The following is a 26,820-nucleotide window of genomic DNA, read 5'->3' on the forward strand; positions in this document are numbered from 1 at the left end:
AAAAGCAGATCGAAAAAATAGAGATTTTATCGTCCACGATCAAAAATCGTCATATTGCACAGCCCTAATTCATTAATATTTTAATTTATATAATTTCCCTCTGTAAAACCTTTCACTGCTTTCCCCCATATTTTCAAACAAACCGAAACATAGGCTGCATGCTGCGACTGTGTGAGATTGCTACTACCTTTGCTTTATGTTGGACAGTATTTAGGTGAGTTTTTATAATCCTGGTAAACAAATGGTTTTAATCATAATACAGAATATTAAACGGTAGGCACTAACTGTCGGGAATTTCATCTTGTGGTCAAACTGTGAGCTTGGCGACCCCTTGTAAATCGTTAGCGCCCCCTAGTGGGGGTCGCGACGCCCAGGTTGTGAACCACTGACTTAAAGCATCTGCTTGTGTGAAATGATGTCAAGCTGGACCAGACAAACTGATTCAGTTATAAAGCTTTACCAGAGGTGTTTTTGCACCACATATTTCTTTGCTGTTGCAGACAGGTAATGCCCAGATGGTCATGCTATGTCCAAACCATCTCACACACTCAGAACTTAGCATTAAGTTCCCATATGTAGTTTTTCTTGTGGGGATGAGAATGAGAAAAAGTTTGATAGTAAATGACAAATCTCCATCTGTCCATTACAAAGCTGTGTGGAGATTCTTTATACACTCTTAAATAACAAGGTATCTATGATTTCACGAAGAACCTTTAGCATCCATGGAAACTTTCCATTGCACAAAACGGTCTTTGTAGCAGAAAAAAATTCTTTAGATTTTTCAAATGTTCTTTACACTAAGAAAAAAAAAACAGTTCACTGAAAAATAACTGTTCACTGAAAGTTTCTTTGGGGAACCGAAATCTGTTTTGTTTTGTTTTTTCTATGGAATTACTGTAAAAACCCCTTAAACTATTTTTTACAATTTTATACATATGACATGTGAGAACGGGTTGGAGTTTAGTTGAGCAAACTGTAAATAAATATAACAGATATGAAGACAGTTCCTCAATTAGAGTATCAGTACGGTTTCATGATACTTGTCTCATAAAACTGCCTTTTTGCATTAGGATACTAACTCTAATCTTAACCCATATACTACATATGGCACAGTATATCTGTGTAGGTAGTTTTTCTCATGGGGACCTCATGTGAGGTTTTTCCGAACATTTGCACCCATGGAGCAAACCAATTTTCACACACAACACCCACACATAGAGAAACAAACACATTTATAAAAGCTTAAACTAGGTCATTAACCTTATTACTGGACAACAAAGCAGTAAAATTAATACAAATGCATATTTATGTAGATATTGTAAGAAGCAGTGTTACCAATGCAACTGAAACTATTCCAATTAGCTTTCAATACATTTAAATAAAAATATTAGTGAATAAAAAAAAAACACATAACAAAATTACTAAAATAAAAATGAAAACTGAAAATATAAAAATAAAAGCTATTGAGTTAAAAACGCTATAATAGTATATAATACAATAAATCATTCTAAAATATCACTGATAAGGATATTTATTATGGAAATAAATATAACAGATATAAAGATCGGTTTCTCAGAGTATCAACGGTTTCATCATAACTGTTGCATTAAGTGTAATATTCACAGGTAAATTCACAGATGAATTATTAAAATGATGATAATAAATTACTAAACCATATGTCAGGTAAACAGAGGTTGGTCTTAAGTCTGTCTTCTTTTAAGTTTACTGAACTCCTTGACAACCTGAGAACAGAAGCATGTAATTACCTTTATAGCTTAGAAATTGGTTTTCACAATAGCAGCTAGGATTAGACTTCCAGAGTCCATTTTTACAATTATTCCTCAGTGTTCTCTTTAAGAGCTTTGGTATGTAAACTTGTTACTTCCTTGTTGTGTTTAGCTACATTTAGAAATACTTACCCATATGCAAACGGCACTGAGAACAAGTTTACTCGCAGCCATTCCTACACAACTCCAAAGGACAAAGAGCACTGAATCATCATTCACACGAGGCAATGGGACGCTAATGTTTGCCTCTGATTCATTAATAAACTTGGTGGAGAAATCAAAGATGATGGGTGAAGCTGACGACACACAGTCTAGGGAGACAAATGGCACTACATTATCTAACCAGAAATGATCTTTAACAAGTGAATCATGTACATAAATGACTAGAAGAGCAATGCAAAGCCATAATGTTTGTCTGCATTTGAAACTGACAGCAATATATGTATATATATAGACACTGGAAACAAAACCAAAATGTGCAATACTCTGTATAACATATTCATTTCCGCAATTGTTTATTAATATATGAAATACCTGAGATATTAAGTCTAACCCGATTTTGACAGTTCATTCCTCCAGCTTTGCCTTTAATTAAACACTCGTAGATCCCAGAATTGGCAGGAACAACTTTCCTTAAGACCAAAGATCCATTTTTATCCAGTAACATAGAATCATTGTGGTTACTAGTCTGGATGGCATTTTCTGATTTGATGATTCTCATTGTTGTAGATCTGTCACTGCTGTTATTGTAGATCTTTTAAAAAAGGGGGGGGAAAGAACAGAGGGAGTTTATATAAGTGTTTGAATAGCTCTGCTTTTGCAGCACTAAAAAGGTTATGAAAATGAATCGCGCCTCAACTTTCTTTTCTTCAAATTTCATTTGATCCTGTATAACCATACTACCAAAATTAGCTTCTTTTAATAATCACATTATTATAAAATATTATTTGAGATTGAATTACTCATTCAGCAATATATACACACACACACACACATATAAGATTATTATTATTATTATCATTATTTTTACTATTATTACTATCATTAGCCTATATTATAGCATGTTAGGCCTACACATATTTTTAAATATATATTTATTTTTTATTAATACTAAATAACATACTGATGGTATGTTATTCATTTATTTCACCGCAATGCAAGTTATTGCCCAAAGAAATTGAAAATACACAATAATGATTTTATATGGAAATGTTTGTCACTGTCACTGTCTGAATAGGCTACAAGTAAAACTGGCTCTGAATGGGTGTAAAAGAAATGAATGCGTGTCAGCATGTTTCCTGCTTAAAACCAGAGACATTAAAGACCGTTCACAGAACGCATTTTGGATTCCACTGCGTTACTTTTCCATTGTTTTCTATGTAAACGTGCGCCAGACACGCGTATTTGACGCGCGCGTCTCGTCTTTTGCGTCTCGTCTTTTGCAAAACGCGTGTTTTTTTCCCCTTTTTCTCGTGTTTTAAACGTAAAACGTATGCTGTGTTAATTTCCTGAGTAAAGCATAAACTAATCAAACACCTGAACATATCCACACCAAATGTTTATCTTGACGTAAACATGACAAACAGAATATTCTAGCAGTGGTCATGAGATTGGACATGGACATGGCTCACCTTGTACCACGTTACAGAGGTGTAGTTCTGACAGTTTTTATGGAAAGTACAGCGCAAAGTTATGTCATCTCTGCAACTTGCAGTGACAAAGGTGAGTTCATCGCTGCCAACTATATTAAGGGTCAACGCTAAAAACAGAAATCACAGGTAAAAAAAATAATTAAAAAAAACACTGCTGCGGGAATTTTTTTTTTATAATAAACAGCACAAAGCCTCTGACGTACGCTTAGCTTGTTTGGTTACTGGGTAGATATCTACAAATAATGTAATATCTGTCATTAGCCTACATGCTGGAGTTTGCGTGAACTGTCTGTGTTATAGTACTATTGCAGTTAATTAGGCCTAAATAAATAGTGAGTAAAAATATCAGGTAAAATAAAGACAGAGAAATCTGACTCACCCAACACAATCAAGCGAATCATGATCGCACTGGTGAAATGCGTGATGCTCATTTCCTCCCAAGTCGACTGCTTTCCACAGTTCTTGTGAGTCAAACTTTGTGAGGAAACTCCTCAGAAAAAAATATGTGGGTTGAACAGTGCTCTTTAACACACGTTCAGGATCAGGATTGTGATCAATTGCAACACATAAAGATCACTGGGACAAAAAAAAAAAAGAATATTTCCCCCTCATAAGTGAACACAGAAGCATATTATTTATAGTTCTGAAGCTGTTCTTTGTAAAGTGAATTTTGGTGATTTCAGATTTACAGAATGATGAGCTCTATGGTTCACTTATCTTTCTAAGTGACACTGTAGACTCCAGTTTGTAAAGAGAGAGAGATATTCAAGCGAAAACTCTACCTATGATTGGCCTTTCATTGCAATTATGTCTATTATGCCCTCATCCTCACTGATTGGCTAATTACCCAGTCAATGCAATAATACTCACCTGGTTAAACTAGCCTAGTGGAAATAAAATGGACCAACTGCAAAAGCCGAAGTTCACTCATTCACTAAACCCTTTAAGGGGTTCTTACACCTTTTCCAAATTCAAACACTTTTTAAAAAGTTTCAAGGTGCATTTTCAAGCTTTTCCAGCACTTTAAACTGTGGTCAATTACGTTTACACACATACTTGAGATCTTCACTTTAAATAAGATGTCATGGTGCTATTAAAAACCACCTGTCTGGATTGCATTTAACCTTTCATAATAGTCAACATACAATATATAAATTATTAAATTTAAAAAAGCATTTACAGGGTATCTGCAGGATTTTTTCAAATAAAATGTAAGGCTTTTTAAGACCTGCACAAATAAAATATAGCCTATACTGCATGTGAGTGGGGTAGGGAAATGTCTGGTAACATATCAAACCATAAAATGACTGCAAAAAAATTGATTTGTAGTTCAAATACAGATTTTCACAAATAGCCTAGAGTTTTATGTAGTGACAAATCTTCCATTTCAGCCCCTATTTTTTTAAAAAAGAAAGAAAATGGATGAGTCAAAAGTATAAAGAATTATTTTAAATTAAAGCACAGACCTTACTGTCTTAATTTTTTTGATTCTTTTAAGGCACATTAGCTTTTTGTTCTGAACAAAAACAGCAGCAGCGCTGCTCTCATAAATGTACTTTATCAGGCATTATACGTTAGTAGATAAAATGAAAATGCCACTGAAACTATTCTGAAGGCCGTCGGTTCACTTCAGAGATGCTTTAATCTAAAACACCCGTGCTGCATTTTTACTTTGAAATGTTAATCACGACAGTCTTAAAAGATTTTGTTTCACTGAGCAGGGGCATTATTGTTTACCTATTACACGGCTTCAAAATGCAGACTCTACCTTGGAAAAAGCAGACTTTACAGAAGTCTTTACATTATGTTAACCATAATTTGTCATTTTCAAGACAATGCTGCCTGAAGCAGCAACCTCCTGGCATGTTTTTATCTCCCTCTCTATTCCATCAGAGAGCGCACATCAATAAAAAGGCATTTTATCCAAAAAGTGAACTATTCAGGCTAATAAAGTAAATGATAAAACCACTGCAATTGAAGTTTCAAGCGGTTTCAAGCACTTTATCCAAAATCCAAGCACTTTTCAAATCTTCAAAACACTACGTAAATTCAAGCATTTTCAAGGACTTCAAGCACACCCTGTATATAGTGCATGACAGCTGAGTGCACTATCAGCAAAGATTAAACGACATGAGCAAATTCAGACACTAAGAAAGTGAACAACTCACCCACTCCAATATTTTGGTAATTATGTAGGCTTATTGTAAGTTGAATAATTCAGCTCACACTGAAAAAAATTCACTGAATTTCCTACATTTGTTTTAGGTAAGTAGTTGCAATCAATTAATTTTAGCAACATTTAAATAAACTAATTTAATTGACTAATTATCAACTTTTTTAAATTAAATGTATAGCTAAAATAAATTGTTTGCAACCTCTTACCTTAAAAAATTTTTGTAGGCCTATCATTTTTTTCAGTGCAGTTAAAATAAAGCATGTTTGCAATCATCATGACACTTCCAGTGTTTACTGAGAATTTGTTAACAAAAGAGATAATAATAATTGTTAACAACAATAATAAAAATCAGACAAATGTAAATACTTTATTAATGTATTTGCTAACACTAGGGAACAATTCTCACTATTACTTGTTAGCCTGCCTATTATTATCATATTGGCTGTTTATTAATACTAATAAAGCACATTTTCTACATGACCATATTCTACATCCCTAACCCAATACTACTAATTTAACGACTACTAACTATTAATATGCAGCAAATTAAGAGTTTGAGTCTTAGTTAACAGTTTGCTAATAGTGACAATTGGACCTTAAAATAAAGTGTGCATTTACATGTCATACTTGCATTTGTATTATTTTTTTACAGTGTTCTTTATTTAACATCATTAGCCAGAAACTGCTGATGTCAAATGGTAATGCAAAATGAATATGCCTACATATATACAGTATAAAAATAACAGTTACTTATATGCTTTCATCAGTTTGCACAAGTTTTTTCTTGATATTATATTTTTCTTTTGTTATCTTAATCATTTTGATGTTCAGAAACATGATGACAGCAGCACAAGCCATCAGCACACATGGGATTATGATGTATTTAAAACGATGTTTGTCAGACAGATCATGCTTCTTGCAGCTTACCGCTTGTAATTGAGGCTTTATGCAGTCTAAGCACAAAAACAAAAACACAAATTTTAGTTTTTAGTTCACATCACATTATACCATTTGAGGGAAATTGAAAACCAAACACAAATGGATGAAATGAAATAAACATCAACATGAATGTTTGCAGTTTATAAATAAAGGAAATTATTTTTACGGTAATTCTCCTTTGTAGCCTACTTCTCTTAAATCTACAAGTCTTCAACAACTTCGTAAGGCAAAGCACATCTGTGAAGGGGGGGACAGCATTACACTTTGCATCTTAACATAAGTTCTCACCTGCTGAATAATAATCAGTATTTCCTTCCTGAATGTAATGACCCAGTGGAGGCCATAAGGTGCATCTGTAAATGCCACAGTCTACTTTAGCAGAACTAGGGACCAGAAGAGCGTTGTCTTCCCCCACTTCATAGGAATAATTTGCAAACTTATACAGGGTTGTAATGTTTGTTAGCAAATCCTTCAAAACAAGTCCAGTCAGCGCATCAGAACCCTCTTCAACCTGTAAAAAAGTTAGATTTTTTAAATTCTCCTCCCCAATATCCAAGCCAATAAATTGTATTGGATTTATAGCTCTTGATTTTGACTGGGAGAATGTGATGGTTGACAGATGATCACTAAAGGCAACCAGCAGGGGTTGCAGATTGAACAGCTGGCTGTTCATTTGAAATACTGAACATATAGACCAACCTTGTACCAGGTGATTCTCCTGTATTTTACACCTTGTTCAGTGCTAGCTGGACATGGTATTTTAATCCAGTGATGCTCCTTTATCGATACTGACAGGTGAATCAGATGAACTGAAAGAAACGATAACAACATTTAATGTATTTATTAAAGGTTGCAATCAATGTCAGTGCCTTTAAACGAGATTATTAGCCTACTGCAGCTTTTCTATTTTGGATACTCGAACGCGGAAGTTTTGGTAATGTACACAAACGGTTAGTTTCACTTTAGTAGCCTATACATGTTTTTTTCTTTCTTTCTTCATTTCTTTCTTGAAACTTTTGCAATTATGCAATACGTTAAGTTGTGCATGTGCACAAATTAATTTTATACTTACAAATTATAACGAAAATGTACAGCATGATCAAATGGTTTGTTTCTTGCGCGTTCTCCTTTCGCTTCCGAACAGAAGAACCGGAAACTCCGAGATGGGATCTCACGACTATCCGTAATAACACAACTACAACACTTTCACTTTTCATTTTCATGCTCTTATTTTATTTACACAATTTAATCTACAAAAGAGTGTGCAGTACATGTTGTAAATGAACATCTCTTTGGTGTTACGAGAATTTGTTTTATTATAACAGTAAAAAAACAAACAGTTCAACAGTGCAGCACTTATGCTGCGTTATTTAAAACACACACACACACACACACACACACACACACACATACACACACTTTGTTAGCTATCTTACTGAGGACATTGCCTTTGATTTTCTATCAGGTTAATGATATCACCTACACCTAAATTTACCCATAGCCTACAGAAACTTATGCAGAACACATTTAAATAAAAACATATTTTGTTGTTTTACAGGCTGCTGTACAAACTGTGTTTTCTATTCCCTTACCCTAACAACCCTAAACCTACCCCTCATGCAAAACTTTCTGCATGTTTACATTTTCCAAAAAAAAATATTCTTTATGATTTATAGCCTATAATACTTATTTCCTCATGGGGACCAAAAAGTATGTCCCCACAAGGTCAAACATTATACACACACACACACACACACACACGGCAGAAACATTTTATTACTCAAACATGGACTAGTGATATATAATGGGCTATGGTTGTGTTTCCCAGATAGCATGTAGTAATCAGCCCGAGCTCGGCTGCGACTCAGACTCGGCATTGGCATGTATTACCCGGTCCGAGTATGGCCCGCAGCACTCTCTGGGGCTCAGGTACAGCTACCCCTTTCTTTCATTTTCATTTCCAGCATACAGTTTGAATTCTCCACAAGCGTACTCAGTTGCATAACTGTGAAACATTAAAACTGGCGCATACAAACAGGCTTGACAAAAAAATTAAATATAAAAAAATTTAAAAATCAAGTTAAAGTATCAGAATTAGATTAGAGCTTGGATTGATTTTGTCTGCAATTTAACAGTAACTACTACTGATGATCCTCATAATACCATAAATGGACAACTTAATTCTAAAGCTGATATTTCTCTGTTGAATATTTAGGCTATGCGATTGTGCGTGAGAGTATGGACATATGATCTATATAAATAAATCTTAAATTATTTGTCTATATAGGGATGTCAGTTTAACATGTTCATTTAATTCATTAGTTATGGAAAAATAACATACCTACCCCGCCCCAGACCTATACTTCATTTCAACCATGCAGTTGACTGCTGAGTTGACAAACATGATGCAGGGAAGCTGCAAAATGTAGTCCTAAATGCAGCTATATGCCCCTAAAATTCAATATGTTGGGGCAAAAATGCCTCATGTTTATGTTGTATAAGAAATAATGTAGCAACTCATGTTATAACTGCACATAAAGTAAAAACTGCACATAATGTAATTAGTATTACATTGTTATTGTAATAAAATGTTCATAATGTAAAATATTCATTTTCTCAAAATGTAATAAAATCTTGAGCTTATGATATAATAACAATTATTACATTATGAGACATTTATTACATTATAAACTCAACAAAAATATTGTCAAATTTAATTATTGTAATAGACTTTTTAAAAAGAAAAACATAAGTGCTTTCAAAATTACATTGTACTGTTCGTTTCATCATCCATTACTTGATTTCCATGCCTTTTTACATTGCTAAACCAAAGGGTAGAGCACAGTACCAACTACAGTACGGATGCTCTCATGGCTCTCGTTGTTTTTATTCAAGTATGAAAATATTCTGGGTTCCAGAATTCTGGTGTTGTTAGAACACATCAGAGAAAGGAGAAAAACACCTAAAAATATGAATATGAATTATAAATGAGTATAATCGGTGTAGGTATAATAATAAGACTTGTTAAATATAATTATAATAAACAGCTGCAGTAATAGTATTATAGTGAAGAATAAGCCAAAGACAAGTTTCTTTTTGTGTTATGTGAAGCAAGGGCACAAGGGCATAGGTTTGATTTTGACATAAGTGGGGAAATAAAGTATAAGCAGCCCAGTATTAGGGACAGACAAAATATTTGTGCTGTTATTTTGTGTGTGTGTGTGTGTGTGTGTGTGTGTGTGTGTGTGTGTGATATATATATTACATACTTTGCTTAATCCTTTCATGTACCGCATAGCACGAGTGCAAATGTAATTTTATACAACAGTTCAGTAAATAAGAAGTTAATATTGCATTAAATTTTAAACACAATATGTGATCCTGGACCACAAAACAAGTCATAAGGGTAAATTTTTTGAAACTGAGATTTATATATAATCTAAAAGCTGAATAAATAAGCTTTCTCATTTTTGTTAGGATAGGACAATAGTTGGACAAGATACAACTATTTGAAAATCTGGAATCTGAGAGTGCAAAAAAAAAAAAATCTAAATAATGATAAAATTGCCTTTAAAGTTGTAAAAATTAAGCATATTATAAAAAATTAAGTTTTGATATATTTACGGTAGGAAATGTACAAAATATCTTCATGGGACATGATCTTTACTTAATATCCTTAATGATTTTTGGCATAAAAGAAAAATCGATCATTTTGACCCATGCAGTGTAGCCTATTGCTGGCTATTGCTACAAAAATACCTGTGTGACTTATGACTGTTTGTTTGGTCCAAGATCACATATTGTCTGTTTTTGCTCAGTTTTGGCAACAAAGATATTACCTATAAAGCCACATGCAGCAGAAATTTGAATGAACAAAAATTACTTCTTTCTCAGATCATCTTTTTTTATAGTTTATGTTAGCCTGTTGTAGCCTGTTGTAGCCTTTTTCTTTTTTTTTTTTATCAAATAAAATATTTATTTCTAAAGCTACTTTTTGTAATGTCTACTTGATACTTTTCTTATTTAAGACAATAGCTATAAATTATCCTTTGAGTGAAATTTCACAGTCAAATTTATAAAAATAATTAATTAATCACCACATAATGTAATGAATTTGATTAAACATTTTCATCGACTGGCAGCCCTGGTAATAAACCTTAAGATCCATAAAGTACATACATTTGCTACAGACCTTAAAGATATTTACAGAAGATATACAATTATAAAATAACAGTATTAGAATAGGGAACACTTATTCACTGTTAACTACGACTTTTTCCTCAATAAATTGCTAATTTGCAGCTAGTTAGTAATAGTTAGTAAGGTAGTTGTTAAGTTTAGGTATTGGGTAGGATTAGGGATGTAGAATAAGGTCATGTTAATAAAAAACACTGTTTTTCTCACAGAGTATTTTGTTTGTTTTTTAAAAGGTCGCTGTAGGTGCACAGTTAACTACAAATAAATATAATTGTTTGCTGTTGGTATAATATTGAACAATTTTGTTTTAGAAATGTTTAGTTTTTTTTAATTACAGGACAAAGTCTGGGTAATGAGATGCCAGTATATATGTTATTATATGGATTTAGTTAATATTTGCAGTTTTTATACTGTATGTGTGCAATACCCTATTTAATAATGGATACCCTATTAAATAATAGTAAATGTCCTGTTTTTTTATTGTAGGTATACCATTAAAACACCAAAAAAGTGTTGTTTTTAGATGCACCATTAAAACACAGAAAAAGTCCTGTTTTTTTTATTGTGGGCAAACTGTCAATTAACAGAAAATGTTTGTTTTTTAATTACGGTACAAAGTCCGGGTAATGAGCTGCCAGTACTTTTTCCATTTTTTTACGGAATATTTTTTTACAGTGTAGAATAAGGCATTAATATGTGCTTAATTACTACTAATAAATGGCTAATATTCTAGTAATATGCATGCTAATAAGCAACTAGTTAAGATACCTTAAAATAAAGTGTTACCAAAATAACAGTGTGCAGCTGCGGCAGAGCACAGGCCTAGTGATTTGCAACCCTCCATGATTCTCTTCTCCCTCAACAGCTATAAAACAGCCCCCATTATAGCCCGTCCTTCTTCTCCTAGGAATAAACAATCCATAAAAAGTAATTAAGAATAGCAAAACCACACAGAAATAAAACGAATCCTACCAACACAACCTAATGGTGTGAACGATCTTGTAAATGTTTACAGGCTTGGACTGTTTTAACTAGGCTAATGGGTGCGTAAAAACTAAAATGACCCCATCAGCTTTTTATGAGTCTCAGTTTTTTCAGCTTGACCTTCCAGTCTTGCTTCCCCGTACTTCCTGTTTTCTTCTTCCTGTTCTAAATATGACTCGATCACAAACCTGTGAAAGGAAAATTGATATGAGCCAGGTTTCAAAAACATTGAAACACACACACAAAAATACTCTTCTTAGCATCAAGCCTGTGGTTTGTCATTTCAATCTAAAGTATTTTTAGTTTTTACAGCAAAACCATCGTGTGGTAAAAAATGTAAAAGCTAAAGTGCATACACAGCTGCAACATTGCGCGTTTACTACAAGCCCATCACAGGGTTCTATGGAAAAAAAGCATGTATTTCCTGTCATACGTACACCGTGCAAAGACTTTGTTGATGGGGTATATGTGTGGGGGAAGCTTATGGGCCTCACGTCTCTGTTTCCTGTTATGCAACAGTTTCTGGAGAAGTTCAGTGCAAAATCAGTACTAATATGTTTACTGTTGGTCTGTGAGACATGAGTTTAAATATGCAGTCAGCATAGGACCACTGCAGTTTAATTAAGAATCAGGTCAGAAACACTTTGAACAGTTGTGGCGTAACCATGAAATGCCTAAAACATGATAATTTTGTCTTTTGGGTGTAGAAGGACTCAAAACAGATGTGAGCTGTGTTTCATTTTAAAGCGCAACAGCCTCAGGTCACCTTTTTAGTTGCATTGAGGCTGTCATGTCGGGAAAGTAACTATTACATTGCAAAGAAAGAAATTTCAGTAATTTACACAGACAATTTTATTATTGTTACTTTTATAAAATGAGTCATCCTGATGTATATGGCTGACAAATGCAACCTCTGGAGGATGCAGCCTTCAAAATGAAACACAGATTATGTTTTGAGGCCATCTATATGACACATGAATGAACTATTTGTACTGGATTAAATAAAAATGTGACTATTTTCTCATAATTCCATTTTTATCTTTATATCTCACAATGTGACTTTATTTCTCACAGGTGTGTCTTTATAATTTGATTTTATTATAAATAGGCTTTAAAAGATTGTGGTCAGTAAGTGTTTATTGTTTTTATGAAAATTATGCTCTCCCAGGTTGCATTTATTTTATGAAAAATACACACTATGAAAAAGTTTACAGTAAAACTGTATACTGTGGAATATTATTACAATTTAAAATGACTTTAAGTTTTCTGTTTTATTAGCTATATTTTAAAATGTAATTAATTCCTGTGATGGGAAAGCTACATTTCAGCAGTCATTACTCCAGTCTTCAGTGTCACATGATCCTTTAGAAATCATGAAAACAATTGTTCTGCTTAATATCTTTGTGGAAAGATTCTTTGATGAATAGAAAGAACAGCATTTATTTGAATAGAAATCTTTTTGTAAAAGTATAAATGCCTGTACTGTCACTTTTGATCAATTTAATGCATCCTCTCTAAATAAAAGTTATCATTTCTTTCTAAATAAAAATAAATGAATGACCCACTTAACTAACACTTAGCAGTAATCTAAAATGATTCTGTGTGCTCCCTGGATTCCCTGATTGGAATGCTAATATACTCACCCCTGCAGTTACAATGCAAAGAATGATTTTGGTGACGCTAATAAGAGAAAGGCCAATCACAGCCCTGGGAACAGTTAATTCTTCTACAGCAGGACAGGAATCAGGCGGGATTGTGGTAGTGATAGGATAAACTGTGCTCACATCCAAACATTCTGAAAAATAAGACAACCATTATTTGTTTAATGGGATACTTAATTTTATGAGATCATGCATGCAATTCTAAATATAATAAGAGGTATAAACATTCACTTAATGATGCTAGAGTGCGTTTTTGATGACACCAACGTACAGAATTTTAATATCAAACAGATTTTATGGGGAATGAACTAGACTGACAGGGCTTTAAATTACCTGAGATATTCAATCCTATTAAAGACTCGTCATTTCGACCTCCAACCTCTGCAGCCAGGTAGCATTTATATTCTCCAGAGTCTGAAGGTTGCACATTATTTAACACCAGGGTCTCTTTATCGCCCAGAGAAACACTGGTCAAGTTATAGTATGCATATTCATTGCTTTTCCTCTTGATGATAGGAATATTCTAGAAAAGAAAGACATGGCTTTGTTCGGGGATTTTGTTGTGGTGTGGTGTTTTCTGGTTGGACAGACCAGAATGAGAAATGGTATGCCACTGAGGTGCAGAGGATGCAATGGAAATGCTTTGTTTGCTGGCTAACCATTATGCACCTTTCTTTTTTACTTTCAAAATCCTTTATACAAAGAAAAAAACTGATAAACTGCACAACCATTACAATTAATGTCAAGCAAATAAGGTCAATCAGTTAAAATATAAAGGTAACTCACATCTGTTTTATACCACATGACGTAACGGTAAGTTTTTGTTCGGTTAGTAGCTGTACAGGGAAGTCTGATGGTATCATTACAGTTACCCATAGTAAAGTTTATGCCTTCTGTTATCCCACAGTGCAATGCTGCCATTGCAAACAACAGCCATTCTGCAAAGAGAAAAACATCAATCTAAATGTTAATGCATGCACCTATTTATGTCATGGCCTAATGGATAGAGAGTTGGACTTGTAACCCGAAGGTTGTGGGTTTGAGTCTCGGGTCCGGCAGGGATTGTAGGTGGGGGGAGTGAATAACCAACACTCTCTCCACCCTCAATACCACAACTGAGGTGAGACCCTTGAGCAAGGCACCGAACCCCCAACTGCTCCCCTGGGCGCCGCAGCATTGGCTGCCCACTGCTCCGGGTGTATGTTTACTACTGTGTGTACACTTGGATGGGTTAAATACAGAGCACAAATTCCGAGTATGGGTCACCATACTTAGCCACACACCACTTCCCTTTCCCTTATTTAAATAATAATTCACTATCTTACGTATGTGTTATCGATTGTAGTACAAATGACCTATAATATTAAATGTATAGTTCACCCAAAAGTGGAAATTTGTTATCATTCCCCCTCTTCTTTCCTCTGTTAAACTAAAAAGAAAATATTCTGAAGAATGTTCATTGACTTTCACAGTATGTTTTTACACTCTGTGGAAGTCGATGGCTACTAGCAACTTAAGTTGTTACCAACATTATTCAAGTGTTCAACAGAAGAAAGAAACTCATACAGGTGTTAAACATCAAAAACAACCATATGATATATAGATTATATTTAATACCACTAACCTAACAACATTTTTAGTCAAATGAGGTATGAATATAACAAATGACCTATATTTTAAGGTACAGTGCATGAGTCAATAAGAAAAGAAAATATTGATTTCACAATTCTATACATGTTCTAGTGATTTAATAATATTCATAAAAAGATGGATTTTTATTTTAAGTATAGTTACCGGTATATATTTGAAGTTAAAACCTTCAAATTACCATGAAATATCATTCACAGACCTGAAAGCTTGTACAAAATACTGATAGTTTTGATATGTGTTTTGATATTGTAAAATATGTGACTAAATTTAAGACAAGGGTCAAGTGACTTGTTGCTTGATTGTTTGTTTAATAACTAAAATAAAGAAAACTGTTTGCCAACCCACTGTTTGCCAACCCATTTGCCATACTCATTCGCTTATGATTGCACGATTCTGTCAAATTTCACGTCCCTATCATCACACTCAATTCTCTATTTAACAGAACAGAGAAGTTGCAAAAACTGAAGAAAACTGAAGTGAAAAAAATCACTTGTGTGTTTCTATGTCAGCCATCATTTTCAATATTTCACTATATCTAGCCACTTTCCATCTTAAATGAAGTTTCACATAATTTCTGTGAAACTAATGCTTAAATTAAATTATAATATCAGAATTATTTATTTTAAAGTATTTTTAAAGTAGTTAGGTTTGAAAGAGAAAAGTTTGACCATTAAGCGAAGTCAATTGTTATAAAATAAAGTCATTATATTTAAAGTCATTGTATTCAGATATTTACTTACCTGAAATCTTCATATTTCTCATTCTGAGTTCTTTACAGTGGGTAAAACACAGCCATCAGTGATTACGGGCAGTCTGTATCTTATCACTCTTAATCTACAAACAGAAAGTGTCATCAGTCTAACAACTGTGAGGTCCTGCTTGGAGTAAACATGAAACTCTCATCCACGTCTCAGTTCTGCCCTCTGCTGAGTGGAACATGATGATAATCAGAAAGTTGTGTAAAACACAATATAAAAGAAAATGATAATAGACCGATCATTTAAAAAAAAATCAGTTTTAAACTCAATTATTGACTCTTCACTGACTTTGGACCAAAATAGGATGGATATTTTAAATATGTGACAGAATCAAAAACATTACTTGTATATCAAGGAAAAAGAAAAAGAAAATAAATTTGATTATTAAGATATTTATGAATGGTCTAGAGTTTCAGAGCAACATTTTTATAATAAAATTTAAATCTGAGAAATTATTATATATTATTATTTCAATGACATTAGTAGTACAAAAATAAGTTAATGGTCAAATAAATAATACCTTAGATTAAAAACAGATTGTGGCTAATTATCAGTTTGTTAATTGCAATATTATTGTAATTATCCTTACTAAAATAATGTGCTTTCAGATCTGAATTGTACAGTAATATTTATAACAATATTAACTGAAAAAACATACACAAATAAACAAAGAACATAAATATACACACACACGGTATACTCATATTTTTACTATATTTAAAATGGATTCTCTCAGATTGATTTACTTCACATATTTCATTTAACTTCACATAAAAGCTTAGCGGTCTGTAATGTGCATAATGCTTAATTTTCAGAACTAAAACACTTATCTACTTTTATTTATGTGTATTAATGATGTAAACACATTAGGCTTATACCTTCTCTGTCCTGATAGTGTCACCACAGTCAGCCACTGAAAGTTCATCTTGGATGTGATTTAATAGAGTGCAATTTAAGGCTTCACCTGGTCGGATTCTTCACGCTGACTGAATGACCTACTACAACAATTGGCCGAAAAAAAAAAAAAAGACTATTAAACACAGGGAAAATGCATTGATAAGATTCCCAAAAATTTGTTCATACTAGTAAAATCGAATTGATCATAATATATAGGCAGATTTGGCCTGTTTGACAAATCTAATTTCTTTTAAATATAATGGAAATACTGCCAAGTTAGAAAATGCTGCACACAAAAATATTTTCACAGTTTAATATAGGTGACTGGAAAAAAACGCTCATTTGTGTTAGTCATTGGTGTACTGTTTTGCGGAGTCTGCACCTGTGGTTTACCACAAGAGAATGTTAGTCATCATTATGCTGAACTGGTGCTATTTGTGATCGGTTGACATTATTAGGCTACTTAAACACATTTGGAATGTAATTTAATTTTTGCTCATACAGACTGACATGAAGAAGCCACCTGCTCCTGTTGTGGAAGTTACAAATATTTCACAAAGGTTTTCAGAACTATCTTCTCCTGTTTCTCTCTCTCACTCACTTTGGCTTGTTCTTTTGAAGTCTTTGTTTTCCTTTGAGTCCCATTTGCAGTCACAAATGGCTAAATCACAGAGCTGTAAAGCTGCTCTTCCATGGCAGTAAATAAGGCGTCTGTGGAAGTGGTTGACGGTGGACTTGCTTTTCCTCAGCCCGGAACTCAACCCTCTCCTCTCTCTGGATGCAGAGATCCTCCTGCCCGTAATTGACCGTATGACATGCTCTCCTCCATCCTGTTGTTCTTCATGTTGGGGTTCCCCCACTTTTTTCTTTTTCTTCCCTCCTTCTCTCCCTCTCCTTATTTGTCTCAGTGTTTGCTCTAGACTTACTTGCTGACAGGATAGTGAGGGATCAGGATATTAATAGGAGGCTGTATGAATAGGAAGAGGAAGACACAGAGAGAGGGTTGTGATTACGCCATCTGGATTAAACAATGCCTGGGCTACTTCAGGACGGACACAATAAATGAGAGGACGGCAGGGGGAAGTGAGAAAGGAGGAGAGCCTCTGCTTCATGCAGAAAACTATGCATACTGTAATCTATACAAAGATTATTACACATTCTAATTTGTAGTTGGTCCTCTCTAACCCAATGTTAAAGTCATCTGATATTTGGTTAAATAGCATCTGCTTGTTAAATTTTGTGCAAAATTACAGTGTGCTACTGACTACTAGGCTACCGTATTTTCACAACAATGTTTACAGCAGCTCTACTCTTACATGACAACTGCATAGTGTATCTCAATACAGAATAGCGACAGACACATATATGCAGTTATGATCGAGAGACAGAGAGTTTTGTATATTCTAGCAAGTCTTCAGTTGTCTGTCAGAGTATATGCAACACACTCTCAATTGTACGTTTCCCTACGATCTGTTTACGCCCCGCTGACGGTCAGGTTTAAGGGTTTTAAACTTTAAGGTTTAAGCCTTTAAACTTACCTTATTTTGAAAAATTTCATGTGACTTAAAATATAATACTAAATAGGAACCTCTGTCTTTCGGATCATGCGCACAATGTCAAAGCAGATCAGTCCGATATGATTTGGCTACTGGACGACAAAGCTAGCTACCGTCATAATTTCCAGGTTGTTGCAATATTACGTTTTATTACATACATAAAAAAGAAGAATATCAGTCTTTCATTCAACCTATTAAACAATAGTGTAATGATGATGCCTGCATGAAGAAATTCGATTTTTTTATATTTTTTGTATTATTCTGCGATTTCTGATATTGTTTTTGTTAACACTTTGGTTACTTGTTTTGTAGTGCTTAAAATATTTCTTTTTACATAAAATATTTGCAATTCATACAAAACCTCACCACATCAGCATGGAAACACCTTGTGCCTTCAATCACTTACAACAAAATATATAGGCCTAGTTTCATTACTGTAATGTAAAATATTACCATATATAATGTAGGAGACAAATTATGATTGCATTTATGAGTCCATCATGATTAGCTTATTCTGTGAGTATAATAACCTATAGTACAAGACTATAGGCCTATAGTTCAGCAACACCGCTGCACTGGCAGTAGTTTGTTGTGACAGAAAATTATCTTGTTTGCACTGATGTTACAGTACAAATTTGAAAACAGAAAGTAAATTACTGTTTTACAAGATCCTGTTTTTGACTATTTACTGAATTTATTAATGAGATGTTCAACTAAGGTGCAAAAGCTCAAATTTACCCCTAAATGGTACCTTATAGTACCATAATATAATACACATTAGTATTTTAAAAGTACATATTAGTACCTTAATTATACATATTAGTAACTTTTGAAAGGGTATCGCCACAGGGACAATAGGCTACCATTTTTTTCTGAGAGTATACATGTAAATATGGGAAGACAGAGACTGAATGAATTAAACAAGAATTAAGTAAAGAATGAACTGCAAAAAACTAAAATACATTAGTACTACTAATGTTTACTATATTTGCTTGCAGGTTCCTTAGAAATGTTTTGGTAGTCATGGAGATATTAGCTTATATTATTCATTTTAACTATCCGGTTATCAATGTGCATATGTATCTGTGTGGGGGTGTGTTTTGTGAAGTCGGCAGCAGGTCCCTGAGGTTATTAGCAGCCACAGCTGTGTGTGTGTGTATGTGTGTATGTGAAGGCCCATGTTTCTGTCAGTGAGCTTGTTCAGAGTGCTCTTTCTGGCATCTGATTGAGGATTTCCTCTAGATGATCGTTATCTCTACACACACACACACACAGAGAGAGAGGAACGCCCCAAATGTCCCATCAATACACAGCAGACTCTCAAAGCCTCCACAGCTGGGAGATTTTCCCATGCGAAAACACAGTACAAAAATGCAACACACTGAGACACACACACACACACCAGTGACGTAATAAACATAATGATAATACTGTGTATATTTCAGTTCTAATGACAACAATAAATTCCTTTATTATATAGGTATTATGTGAATCAGGAAGATTTTGGAATACAAAATTATTTTGGATTTTACTTTTGATTGATTTTGGATTGCATGACTATAATTTTGCATTAATAGATTTTGCTGATATTAGATTTGCATGTTGAAAGTCTTAAATACATAAAGTTTAAAGACATTATTCTGGCATTGATACATGTGTGTGTGTGTGCTGTGCTGTGTTTTGGCTGAGAGCTGCTTCCACTGACCCAGTTTTGTTATGGTCCTTATTAAAAATACTTTGATGATGCTTGATGATTGTGATGATGATAATTATGATGGCCTGTCTCCCTCTGCACCCCTCCTGCGGTGTGGGTGTCTTATTGTTTGATTGTTTTCTTTCGGAAGCATCGCTAGCACGATACCGAAACTGACCCCTCACCCTGAGTACGGTTAATGTCTGGGAGGGTCATATCTTCTGCTCGACGGCATTCCGCGCTGATAGCTGTGGAGCGTTTACATTGTCCAGCAATTCCCAACTCAGGGAATTCCGCTTCCAGACTCCTGAATACGGAACAAAAACAATAAGTGTGTGTGAGTGAGAGACTGAGAATGTGAGGCAGCAACCATGTGTATTAATGATGCTTCCTCCTTCCTTCTCAAAGCTTGAGGTTTTTAAATGTTTGTTTACTTAAATTTAAACAAGTTTAATTCATTATATTCTATTAGCATAGAATGAATGTCAACCGAATTGCCTATATGTATATATATATATATATATATATATATATTGGTCAGTTATATGATGGGAATTTGTTTTTGTCTTTATCTATTAAATTATTCTAAAATGCAGCTTATATAAAAAATTAATTGAGACAAATTTTAAAATATTTTTTTTAAATAATTTTGATTTGTTTTTAAAAAAAATTCTAAATATGTCAAGAGACTTGCTACTTGTTACTTGTCATTTCTTTGTAATTTTTTGTGAAATTTACTGGCAATTTCAGAGTGAAAATTCTATACCCATTTTTTAGAAAACCATATAACAATGAAAAATAAAAAATAAGGCTAAAACATTTTTTTAAATCACATATTTTGACCTTTTTATTGATAAGATAAAATATTATCCAAATTTATGATAAAAAACAAATTCTTACCTAATAAAATCTTGTCTAATAAAATTTATTCAGCGTCTTTGTACTTTCTACATGGTGCAGGTTCTACAAAGCTAGATTTTTAACATGTTTCTCTCTTTTATCATTTCAAATATCTTTGTTGTGCAAATAATAAGGTTAAAAGTATATTTCATAAATTTAGCTAACTTTACACTGTGTGAAATTCTCTCATAGTATATGTAATGTTTTTTCTAAAGAAACTTTCTTTTACCCTTGTTGCAGTTAGAAGGGTCCTAAAGTAGAATTTGTTTGAAACAATGTTTTTATTTCAATATTAATATAATTACCATGGAGGTCAGAGTTCTCCTGGGCTGGTGGAGCTGAACAGCAGTGAGCAGTGAGGTGTGTGTGTGTGTGTGTGTGTGTGTGTGTGTGTGTGTGTGTGTGTGTGTGTGTGTGTGTGTGTGTGAGAGAGAGAGAGAGAGGCACGGTGAGACAGTCATGGTGGGGCCGGACATGCATGTTTTGCTTCCCTGTGTGCCCGTGACAACTTCCTGCAGAACGAAAACCTCGGGGAGCCATCTCACATCGGACATATGAGCCAGAAATGCACAAACCGGAACAAGACAGTTCTTGTCTATTCATAAATGGTAATGGAGTTTCCACGAACACACAAGCACCAGGGAGCCTTCCTCAGGTCTTCCTCAACCATTTACTGACCTGTCTGCTCTAAGTCAGTCAAAAGTGTGTGTGTGTGTGTGTGTGTGTGTGTGTGTGTGTGTGTGTGTGTGTGTGTGTGTGTGTGTCTGGATCCATATACTGGCTGTAGACTCTGCCAAACTCAGAGGAGGGAGTTTCCTTCTGGGACATGTTTCACTAGGCAACCACTTAGTCATTAGTAAACGAGTGTCAAGGTTTGAGGTCTGAGAGGAAAGAGGTTGTTGGGTTTTGTTATGAAATGCTTCTAATAAGCCAAGTGAAAACCCCAAAGAGACCATATCAAACCCAATTTATGAAGCTCCAAATATCATAGTTAATCCTATAGAATCTGCTGTGAAATGATGAAATCACAGCAGTGAGAGTAAGAGTAGACTGCAGTTCATACGGCTGGAAGACATCAGTCATACTTTAGACACTGCAGATCAGCATTGTATGATGGGAATTCAGACTCTACCAGCTGCCAAAACACTGAAGTACCATCACTGCACACTGCTGAACAATTCATTATCATAAAACATACAGTGAGGTTCAAAAGTCTGAGTGCACTCATGAAAATGTGTCTCTAATTTAATATAAATCTTTAATATAGATTGATTACAAATTACTTTAGATGTTCATAATTTAGTAGTATGGGGTTAAATGTCACATGTTTAATTCCAGTTAATATTTTTTTATAGGCACAAACCTCAAAGTCTAGGCTATAAAAGTTATTCAAGTTGTATCCCCTAGTATTGCTCAGGAAAAATAGTAGGCTACATTTCATTAAACAGACATGTGACAACATGCCCCAATACTGTCTTTTTCAGGCTTTTCAGTCAAACCTAACCAGTAAAACAGAATTAATGAATGAAAGGCTAAATAAATAAATAAACACATTTTGAACACATGCGACAACTTGGACCCCAAAAAATGGGAGAAATTGTACATTCTGACATGAAAACTTATAGTGAAGCCTTAGTAAAAAAGAAAAAAAGCTCTTAAATCTGGTTTATGTTCATTGTGCTAAAAATCTACCTTCGTTACATAATTGACCCAAAAATATATTTCATGTCAACAGGTTTTTGAATATTTTATAATATATATTATAATGTATATAACATAGATTTTTAAATATATTAAATCTCAATATATCAAATCCCAATCATTAAGAAATTAATTAACATTATTCTGAGATAAATATGGAGCTTTGATTAGACTAAATAATAAATATTATAATATTACATATTCAGATAACTTTTTATGTATTGTAATATTTTATAATACATAGCTATATACATTAAATCTCAATCATTCATTCAACCATCATGATTTCTCAGATAAATCCAGGATTGACTCCTATAGCAGCCATAATTTTTTAAGCAGATTCTAAATCCATTCTCGGTTGTTGAAGAGACCGGTTGTTGTGGCCTGTTTCATATGAGAACAACATGCAACTCTGGTGGAATGAATGTCTGTGTCTCCAGTCTGATCGCTGCATGTGGGATGGAACAACTGCTTTAAAACCAAAGAGGAGAGATCAGACACAACGTATTTGCTGTCTCCTGTGTTAAGGTTTTTCTTACTCATCAGTTCACCCAGGGTTTTTTTTATTAACTACATAAAGTTCACAGAATATATTGGGATACTGACAGTTTTACAGATCCATTTTTGACTGCAATTTTAAAACACCCACTCAGCTTGTATGTACAGTAACCTATGACCTTCGTCCAAGCATCCGAGAGGTTGGATGCTTAATCTTCACCCGGACCTTCGACCTTGCTTTCTCTTTATCAAACCCCCTCTTACACTTTCTCTTGCTCTATATTACCCCACCCCACCTTCCAAGTTGACCCTGCTGGTGATTTATGCAGCTCACAGATGCACAGCTGCAGCAGGTCCCCATGCTGACCGAAGGGTAGTATTTACCGTGACTAATACATCCCAGATCTCAAAAACACATGCAAACAGAATGAGAGAGATATGTATAAAAGAATTTTAAAAAATCAAGGGAAAGCATTTAGGTTCAGTCCTTCAAAGAAATTACAAACCGACTTAAAAATGATGAAAGGACCACATAGAAAAATCAAGGAGTTATGTGTAGGGATAATCAATTAGTTTTATTTGAATTTGAATTCATGTTTATTTTCAAATAAATGATTGATTTGAAGCCTAAATCCCCTGAGCCCTGAACTGTTCTTCCAGCTCTTGATTGTATTTTCCTGGCATGTTTGGATTTTTAACCCTCAAGGAAAGGGATACGAACCCAGAAAAGCATCAGCCAACAAAACTCATGCTCTATAAATACAATTGAGTGATTTCAAAAACAAGTTGAAAATCAGTTTAAAGTAAATATAAAATTTAAAAAGTTGCAATATATATATAAAGTTTATAGCAACATCCCACAAAGTACTGATTATTGTACCAAAACAAAATAATTAATGCTTAGGCCTGCTTCTGAGGATGTTTAAGGAAAACTCAACATCATCATTCATTTTCTATTTTATAAATATGAAACATTTTAGTTAACAGATTTATTGCAGAAATATTGCAGAGTACTTTCAACACAAAACATCCAAAAAAAATTGATATTTTTTTTCATGTGCCATCCACGCGTGACAGAGGACATTTGAAATTTGAAAAAATATATTTTATTTCACCATGGTGTTTTCACAATTTGTTTATAAAATGTATAAATTCTCTTTAACAAAAAAGAAAACGAAAAATATGTTATGCACTGCATTTTAAATGTTCATATTTCTATACAAAACACACAAAGAAAAACTACAAAAAAAAATCCAAATGAACACTTGTTTGAATGGCGAGTCTTGCGAATATCTCCGTCGCGAGGAGTCTCGCTCACCTCTCGCGCTCCCTGAGTTGCGGCTATATCTCACGCGCTTCTGCCGCTGCTACCGGCGTGTCACGCGCAGCGAAGTGATTCCCCGCATACGGATACAGTCAGTCCCGTCCTTTATCTGCGGAAACACACACAGACAAAACAAAAGGTTATTAACTTCATGTCGTACAAATATAATCTAGGCTATCTCTCTGTGATTAGGGCCTATTCTCTCTTTTCATTTGATGTTTTTCTTTATTGGACGCTTGGAGATTTTAGGCCTTCTGAATATTGGGAAACAACTCAGTTTAGGCCTTGATAAAGACATTTAATGTTTGACAGGGAAAGAGTAGACTAAACTATTGTGAGTAAATATAGATAGGATATTTAAAACATTTTATTATCATCTGGCACCAAAATAAATGTGTCCAATTACATAATCAGTAGCGCATTAGAGGGGACTAAATGTTAAAGTTAAAAAAAGCTCTCACTGAATATATTATAGGCATAATTTCAACTAATAACATGACTACTTCTTATTTTTGTTACGTAAATGTGTTGTCCTTTCGTTTATGTGTAGCCTACATTGTGCTTCTCAAAATTGCTCTCTTTATTAGTTACATTTCAAGTTTTCTTCACACTTTCTGAGGTGCGTGAATCTGCACATAATGCATATGTGCCATTCATAAATGTTTATTATAAAGATAAGTGTTTATTATTAGGCTACTGTTTCTGTATCTAGGCCTATATCCAAATGCGTTATTCTCTCACGTCCATCCATTTGAATTCTCTTACCCCTTTTCTCTGGCTGCTGAGGCAGAAAGTACATATGGTGCGCGGTTGCTTTCCTCCGCTGTCCCCCTGCGCGCTGTAAACTGCGCTCACGCACGGCTGCGCGTCCTCTCCTCCGTCCCCTATCAGGAGCACATTGGCCAGATGTGAGATGTAACTGGAAGCTAATCGCAGAGTCTCAATCTTTGACAGCTTTCTGTCCACCGGCTCGGTGGGAATAAGAGTCCGTAACGCCGTGAAAGCAGTGTTGACGCTCTGCGTCCTGTCGCGTTCCCGCGCGTTCGCTACGTTCCGTTGCTTTACTATAACCACACTGCCCACCGTGGACTTGCGCGACATCCGCCGCCGCTTCTCCGCACTGGGACAGCAGCCGTAGCTCTGCTCCGAGCTGCCGTCGCTCTCGCTGCGGTTCTCCTCATCCTCGGACATCATGGCAACATCCGGGTACGCTAGATGAGTCGCCATGGGCCGCAGCATGGCAAATGCCATCACTACAAATTCTTTAGACTCCGATCTGAGTGAAAATAGCTTGATGAAACCGAGAGGGAAGTATCCAAAATGAAACGATGCCTTGTTGTCCAGCACTAGCCACGCAAACACTGCATCGCCAAAAACAATGATGTGTGTTTCAGCAGTTGAACAATCTCATCACATGTTAAAAGATCCTCTTGATGCGCGTCCTTAGAGTCATTCCATGGATGAGCAGCTAAAGCAGGAGCAGCGCGCGCGGTCTTATAGGATAAGGGAGGAGCAGTCACTCATATGCAAATAACCAAAGCTACAGGCGCACAGACTAGCTAAATCATATTTGAGCACAAAATACCTATTTTTAATACTTGATAGTTTTGCTAACAAATTAAAATACATTAAGGGATAAAGAAAAACATTAAGAACAAACAGAAAAAGTTATCCATTCACAGGAAAAGGTATGTTTTTGGACAGGTAGGCCTGGTAGTATGGCATTCTTATAGGTATCATGCACACAAAAAGGTAGGCTATAAAACCTGTCACTTGGTGGCATCTTATTAAAGGGTCCATATTCTTACCTATTAGTAAAGTGTGCATATTAGAACCTAAAAGGTACAAAAGTGTAACTTTTGAAAAGCTACCGCTCCATTGACAGCTTTTAGGCTACCTTTTTTCTCTAAGAGTGTGTACATACATTGAGAGTTTTAGTTCTTTAGTACAATGGTATTGCCTACCATCATTGTATCATGGTACTGCCACAGCAATGCAAGGCTAAGAGTGTTTTATGCATTCATACATGTATAAATGTATAATTTCTAATATTTATGTAATATTTATGATTTATAATATTATAAAGTCTTATATCATTAATCGAATTGAATTAGTTTATTATTCCTCGTGTTATAATTATGCTGTTGAAGAAATATTGCTATTGTATTTCATGTCCTTTGTCAGTGTTTCTTGTTGCAAGATTGTTTGATCGCGGTTTTAACACTTATAATATGAAAAACGTATTTTTATTTTTATTTTGGCATCTCTCAGATAGGCTACTGTAAAAAATAAACCCACTAAAATTAGACTACATGTTTAAAAAATGAATTGCATTTGTTAGACTGAATTTAATGACTTTATATTTAGCCTATTGTTATTATTATTATTGTTTATGTAATGTGGAAACAAAGAAAGAGACTTTTTAAATAAAAGAGCTCGTGGAGTAA

At 34.4% G+C, this 26,820-nt stretch overlaps 3 protein-coding genes across 6 annotated transcripts; all 3 read right to left on the reverse strand.

The window, feature by feature from the left end:
• Nucleotides 1-929: 929 nt before the first annotated feature.
• On the reverse strand, nucleotides 930-4,194 carry LOC306848063 (uncharacterized protein). Its single transcript, XM_079382388.1, has 5 exons — nucleotides 3,819-4,194; nucleotides 3,419-3,546; nucleotides 2,322-2,541; nucleotides 1,920-2,098; nucleotides 930-1,742 (listed from the first exon to the last, which is right to left on the reverse strand). The coding sequence occupies exons 1-5, from the start codon at nucleotides 3,868-3,870 to the stop codon at nucleotides 1,701-1,703; spliced, it is 621 nt and encodes a 206-aa protein (XP_079238514.1). The 5' UTR covers nucleotides 3,871-4,194; the 3' UTR covers nucleotides 930-1,700.
• Nucleotides 4,195-5,415: 1,221 nt separating this feature from the next.
• LOC306848367 (uncharacterized protein) lies at nucleotides 5,416-15,915 on the reverse strand. 4 transcript variants are annotated; one of them, XM_079382874.1, is made up of 9 exons: nucleotides 15,787-15,915; nucleotides 14,183-14,334; nucleotides 13,730-13,919; nucleotides 13,379-13,530; nucleotides 11,856-11,923; nucleotides 11,538-11,654; nucleotides 7,254-7,363; nucleotides 6,843-7,065; nucleotides 5,416-6,568 (listed from the first exon to the last, which is right to left on the reverse strand). In XM_079382874.1, the coding sequence occupies exons 1-7, from the start codon at nucleotides 15,806-15,808 to the stop codon at nucleotides 7,315-7,317; spliced, it is 750 nt and encodes a 249-aa protein (XP_079239000.1). In that variant the 5' UTR covers nucleotides 15,809-15,915; the 3' UTR covers nucleotides 5,416-6,568; nucleotides 6,843-7,065; nucleotides 7,254-7,314. The 4 variants fall into 4 exon arrangements, 2 of the variants coding, with proteins under 2 accessions (XP_079239000.1, XP_079238999.1); XR_013782234.1 differs by lacking the exon at nucleotides 13,730-13,919 and having other exon boundaries at nucleotides 11,538-11,923; nucleotides 15,787-15,901; XM_079382873.1 differs by lacking the exons at nucleotides 11,538-11,654; nucleotides 11,856-11,923; nucleotides 13,379-13,530 and having other exon boundaries at nucleotides 15,787-15,901.
• A 7,691-nt stretch (nucleotides 15,916-23,606) lies between these two features.
• Nucleotides 23,607-25,839, reverse strand: LOC306848753 (transcription factor 15-like). The gene is made up of 2 exons (XM_079383495.1): nucleotides 25,139-25,839; nucleotides 23,607-24,482 (listed from the first exon to the last, which is right to left on the reverse strand). Exons 1-2 carry the CDS (start codon nucleotides 25,622-25,624, stop codon nucleotides 24,417-24,419), a joined length of 552 nt encoding a protein of 183 aa, XP_079239621.1. The 5' UTR covers nucleotides 25,625-25,839; the 3' UTR covers nucleotides 23,607-24,416.
• Nucleotides 25,840-26,820: the final 981 nt, after the last annotated feature.

This window comes from Barbus barbus, assembly GCF_936440315.1.
Source record: "Barbus barbus genome assembly, chromosome: 28".
Classification (NCBI taxonomy): Eukaryota; Metazoa; Chordata; class Actinopteri; order Cypriniformes; family Cyprinidae; genus Barbus; species Barbus barbus.